General features: G+C 43.5%; 1 protein-coding gene across 1 annotated transcript; it reads right to left on the reverse strand.

The window, feature by feature from the left end:
• Positions 1-1,335, reverse strand: LOC124686395. Its single transcript, XM_047220345.1, has 4 exons — positions 1,108-1,335; positions 894-1,028; positions 576-688; positions 1-539 (listed from the first exon to the last, which is right to left on the reverse strand). The coding sequence occupies exons 1-3, from the start codon at positions 1,312-1,314 to the stop codon at positions 596-598; spliced, it is 435 nt and encodes a 144-aa protein (XP_047076301.1). The 5' UTR covers positions 1,315-1,335; the 3' UTR covers positions 1-539; positions 576-595.
• Positions 1,336-6,001: the final 4,666 nt, after the last annotated feature.

Below are 6,001 nucleotides of genomic sequence, written 5' to 3' on the forward strand. Positions count from 1 at the left end.
TTTCCAAGGAACATACTTAAGGAAATTCCGAATGATATGAAACATTGTAGCTCTTAGCTGAAACTTTATCTGATTCTGTTACTCTCAGAATCCCACCAGCATACATCCACATAATTACTACTTACTTAGCACAAACTGTGCAACATAATAGAGATCGCGAAAACCATACCACGTGATAGAGAAATCCCATGAAATGCAGGTATTTAGCTGCTGCAAGTCCGGCAAAAGTGTAGGTGCCAGTAGTCTTCTACCAGCTAGGAACGGTGCTACTAGTTAACTTCAACACTTAGAGATTCTTGATAGTCGATGAGGTCAAAAGGGTCAGCAAACGAAAAGTCAGATGCTAGTTGGTGGGAGAAAACTGGAGATCCCCCGCCAGCGTGTGGGCTCTTGAAGAGCTGAAGTTTACAGGCTTGACTAATCCATTTTGCATTTATCAGGGGCTTCAGTTTGACATTCACATTAGCCCCCGAAGAGAAACATTCACTGGCCACCACAACCACCATCTTCTCCAGCACCCGAGCCCTCTCCGCGATGAACTTGAGGAAAGCAACCTCACTTTTCGACCCTTGGAACTCACAGAAAAACACCTCCTTCAGCGTCTCACCACACATTTAATGGGACCGCCCTCCTGCAAGAACTTGAGATTGACCTTGCCAGTGGGCTCTTCAGCTATCTTGGTCTTGGACTGCAACCGAAATCGGTCCATAAATATATAAATGAGGATATATCATGCATCAGCAATTATTACAGTTATATATTCTGAGTTTTTGTCCATGTTATAGTTATATATAAGTAGTGCTAATGCATAATGCCTAATGCAGCAAATCTTCAAGTGGCCAGAGTTAAGCTAAACCAAATTTAGCCTTTATCTAGGAGAAAACCAATTTTACCTGGACATGGAGCGTCTCGAGATTTGGAAAAGTTGTGAGGTAGCCAGACACCTTCTTCAGAGCACGGCGCAGTCCAAATTGCATCTCTATGGCCGAGATCTTGACACTGGGGACAATTTTCTCATTGGTCCCATCCTGCAATGTACCCAAATAGAAACTAATTAAGATCATCATAAGTTTATGATGACAGCTAGTGTGGTGCCTAGGAACGTACCACAGTGACAGTTTTGGTAATCTCGATCTCACTATCTCCTGGCTTAAGGTATCCCAGTATACGCAGGTTGGGTGCATGGCCAATCTTGATCACGGAGCGGCGCAGCTTACCCTTGGTAGTGCGCTGGCCAAAAGTTGTCCACTGAAAGAGCCTCTCCAGGCGAGGGGCATCCACCACCTGGATGTCCTCCAAGTAGGTCAAGCCCATTAGGAGGCACCTTAGGCTGTGAGTGACCAGGCGGAGGCGCACTCCAGTCTGGCTTCCCGAGATGACGAGAATCTCCAGAACGGGGCTTCTTTCGAGGATGAAGGCGAGGTCCCGGTCCTCCATGACAGTGAAGCAGAGGCCGAGCTCCCGGAGGTTGGGGAAGGTGGCGCGGCGCGGTACGGCGGCGGTGTCCGGGAGCCTCCAGACCCCGAGGTAGAGGCGCGCGGGTGAGAGAGGCGCAGCTGAAAAGCGTGGCGGGGAGGCGCGCGCAGGTCGATGGGCCACGGGCGGTTGACAAATATGAGTTCTTTGACGCGCGCCCTTGGCGGCGAGGACGTCGAGCCAGCGCGCCATCTCGCCCCGGTGCTCCTTCATGGTGGTGCAGGTGAGGTGGACGCAGTGGAAGGGGCCCGGATGCGCCGCGGCGGTGACGGCGCGGGGAGAGGGGGCGCCGATGGTGTACGGCCCTTCCGCGCCGCAGTCCGGAAGCAGGTGGCTATCGACGAGGGTGAGGGGCGCCGACAGCCAGACGGGGCGCCAGCGCGAGGAGAGGGCAGCGGTGCGCGCGGCGTCCTTGACGGGGATGCGGGAGACGATGTTGCGGAGGAGATTGTCGGGCAAGCGGCTGATGTAGTCGACGCCTTGGTGCATCCAGAAGGCGGCGGAGGGCGAGAAAGGGGCGGCGGAGGGGGAGACGGGCGGGCGAGGGAGGTAGTGGTACACCATGTAGAGCATCAGGTTGCTGCCCCAGTCCAGCGTCCGGGGATGCAAGCCGTTGCGGTCTATGCTGGCCTGTATATCGCTCAGGTTGTGGCCGATGATCGGCTGCGGTTCCATGGCCGCCGGTGGAGGACGGGCGGCCGGGGATGGACAGGGATTCGGTAACATTGAAACAGCAGGGAACGCCGTGCCATTCACCCAGCAGGCTTACGGAAAGCAAAGCATGGCGCCCTAGCCTGGGGCGTCGTGGTTGTATGACGCCCTGCTCTGAGGCGCCATGCTTCATGGGGCAATTTCGCGCCATGGTTGCCCTTGGATTAGGTGTGGACGGTGGATCATGGGGGAATGGCACGACGTGCCCTGCTGTTTCAATGTTACCGAATCCCTGTCCGCCGGGGATGAAGCAGGCGAGGATTTTGCGTTGGTTTGGGGAATGAGGAGCAGGGAAGTGAGTGAGCAGTGGTGTAGGGTTTCCGCACGTTTGTTGCAAGCGATTAGTTGTTGGGCCGAATGTTGGTACTGGGCTATTTTGGCATCTATGGGTATTTTGTTTTGCAATGCAAAAATATTTTTCTTTTTTGTAATGACTTTATAAAATAAATAGCAAACTTGACATAATATTTTAGCAACGGAATAGAAAAAAAATAGTAAAAAAAAGGTTCACAAGTTTGCAAGAAATACATTCTCATATTCAAAATAGTACTCACTAGTTCAAAAAATGTTCACCTGTTCAAAATTATTTCACAAGTTTGAAAACAATCGTTCCTGGATTCAAAAAATACTTAATGATTTGAAAAAGGCAATTAAAAATGTTCATGATTTCGATAAAAGTATGTTCATAGATTCAAAAATGTTCACGGGTTCAATAGAAGTATGTTCATAGATTCAAATATGTTCTCGGATTCGATAAAAGTATGTTCATATATTCAAAAATGTTCTCGGGTTCAAAAAAATATGATCAAGGGTTACAAAAATGGTCATGGTTTGACATGCATGAGTATTTTGTTTTGCTATGCATTTTTTCTTTTCCTAAACTAAAGTTATTAAATAAATATAGAACTTGACGTAGTATTTGAGAAAAATAAAATACATAGTGTAAAAATGGTAATAAGTTTGAAACATACATTCATGGATTCAAAATAATTTTCGCAGGTCCAAAAATAATTTTGTTTCAAAAAATGTTCACTGGTTTGAAAGAATATGTTCATGCATTAAAAAATGTTCAGTCGTTCAAAAAAATGGATTAGAAAATTTCATGGGTTGAAAAACAAGTTCTACATTTCACAAAATATCATCATAGGGTTTGACATGCATAAGTATTTGCAAAAGTATTTTTTTATTTTTCTAAGCTAAATTTATAAATTGAATCACGAACTTGACATGATTTTTGATAAAAGAAAAAGGAAAATATAGAAGAAATAAAAATAAAAATAAAAAGGTCATTGTTCACAAAAATATTCACATTTTGAAAGATGTCGTTGGAAAAAACAAGATCGAGATGTACGAAAGGAAACTAAAATCGCGGAGCTGATGGTTTGCAAAGTAGCATAACATCATATGAAACATTATCTTTGAAAAATCTGAGAGACCATGTTCTTCCTATCTATTTGTTTTCTCACAAAGTTTTTGTTGATGATTCTTGAAAAAAAAATCTCACTATCTTCTTCACAAACCATCAGAACAATATTTGAAACACTTCTTCTTCAAGCCAGTACCACAAAGGACAAATGTGTTTTGAGGTTCAATAATGGAGTATGAGAGAGAGAGCAACTGTAATAGTTGAATTTCCCTCCTCAAGAAGGAAGAAGAACTATTTATAGTCTAAGGGATAAAACTATCCATTTAGAGAAAATTCTGTAACCCAATCCAGCGGTAAAATCGGTGGTGCCGACCCTTCCGGCGATATGGTCCGGCGTACAAACCGGCATGTTGGAATACCTCCCACTACACAAGACTAGGCCGGTTCCCACGCTGGTTCCAATCCGGTCCGTCGGAATCGGTTTGGCGTACGCTGGAATGGCTTCATGGTAGCCCATTTGGCAAATAACAAAACCGAAATGGCTCGTTGAAGTGATTTCGGTGGGGAGCCCGACACCGCCGGTTTCGCACAGAAACCCTTAGCAATTTTCTCGAATGAACTAAACTTTCACAAAGTTCCCGAACTCTGGTTAAGATGAAACCAATTGTGTTGAAAAGATAACGACGAATATTAGGAATCATCGCAGGATAATTTTATATGAATTTAGAGATGAAACCTCTCTACGCAACGAACCGATAAAAATGTCCAAACTCGAAAAGTAAGATGCATAAATATTCCATTTTTTGATGAACTTAGGTTTGTTGAAAAGCTAGCAACAAGCTCAAGAACCTTACGCCGAGAAATACCAAGAAGCAAAAAAAAAAAAGAATGGAGCATGCAAAGTATGCAAAAGATTGAGCTCCCTAAGATGATGCAATCAAGTTGATAGTGCGACTATCTATCCTATAACCCAGTCTCCCAACAACCACCTTGAGACCGATAGAAGGAAAAATCTAGTAAGGTCATACCTTTATATATATTGCGCATCCTACTTCATTTCGATGACAAAACTTCAAGCTCCATTCAAGCCGAAATTTTTCACTTGATCATTGTTGCTTATTGACAATTTCTTCCCCATACACCACTATGGAAAAACTTCATTGAAGCACATCTTCACATGTCCATTATCACCAAATGGATGACAAGTTTCAAGCATAATATCTTCTCGAGATGCCTAACCCACATAGATAACACAAACACATATATGATGGGTTAGTTCACAAATCACAATCGATAAAACTTTTACCGTACCACAAGATCATATGGTCCAAATTGGAACATTCTTTATGCTTCATGTGTCGACCAATTTGAATTCGATTTTCATTTTTAGTCTCGGTCAAACTTGTATCTCCTCATACTCTATCCAAATATCTCGAGGTACATAGAGAACTCTCATTTGATTGCATGCTCGAAACCTTGATCAACCACAACTTATGATACTACCATAACACCGTCTTAGAGCTATATCTTGAATTCATCTCTTGAAATCAAACTCTCAAGATCTTGATCATATAATATTCTTCTCTTAAAATGGATGATCTTGATGCCAATACCCAATGCATGTATTTATATTCGTGCTATCCACACTTGAATCCAACATATGGACTACAAGAATTACCTATTAAATATTCCTTCATATAAACTAAAAAAAATTATTCCATAGGAGTTGTCATTAATTTACCAAAACCATACATAGCGACAATATACCTTTGCAAAAGGAAACCGTACAATGGCGACACTACAAGTGGGATATACTGATCCGTGGCTCACCCTTTTTCTAACATTATCTTAGGATTTGGCATGAATTTGGTCCATCCATCAGGAGGAGATATTCCACTTTTGACCTAGTATGCAGTTCAATACTGAACCAGCCTAGTCTTCAGACAGTTCAAAAAAAAAAGCCTAGTCTTCAGACTAGAACTAGTTATGGACTAAGCTCATCATCTATGATGGGTACACTAGCCTTATCCTATTCGCCGCTGCGAATAGGAGCTCCCGTAGATTTTTCAAGTATTTTTTAAAAAGAAAACAATCCCGTAGCAATGCTTTTGTTCTGGGAGAGTAATGGAAGATTTTATTTGCGGGCGAGAAATGTTAGAATTTTGCACACGTGCTAGAAAATAATGACTTATTTGGGAAGGGAAAAAAATGCTCCTTTGAGTTTTTTTTTTAATAGATTTTCTTATTTTAGGCTACCTAGGCCGCCTAATTGTTGGGCTGAAAAGAAAACTCTTGCAGCTATCCAGGCTGACCTAGGCTCTAATCTGCTAGACTTTGGGCCGTGACGGGTGGGCTAGCAACACGCGAACGGACCTCCTAAACCCTAACCAATCGTCTCCCCGGTCCAGCTCCAGTACCACCAGTCTCAGCTCTCAGCAAGGGGAAAAA

Source organism: Lolium rigidum, chromosome 2, assembly GCF_022539505.1.
Source record: "Lolium rigidum isolate FL_2022 chromosome 2, APGP_CSIRO_Lrig_0.1, whole genome shotgun sequence".
In the NCBI taxonomy this organism is placed as follows: domain Eukaryota; kingdom Viridiplantae; phylum Streptophyta; class Magnoliopsida; order Poales; family Poaceae; genus Lolium; species Lolium rigidum.

Coding starts and splice junctions, on each gene's coding strand:
- LOC124686395 (XM_047220345.1), bottom strand. CDS start 1,314: ATGGGCTTGACCTACTTGGAGGACATCCAGGTGGTGGATGCCCCTCGC. Junction 1,029..1,107: donor TTACCAAAACTGTCACTGTG/GTACGTTCCTAG, acceptor GGTACATTGCAG/GATGGGACCAATGAGAAAAT. Junction 689..893: donor TCGAGACGCTCCATGTCCAG/GTAAAATTGGTT, acceptor TTTCGGTTGCAG/TCCAAGACCAAGATAGCTGA.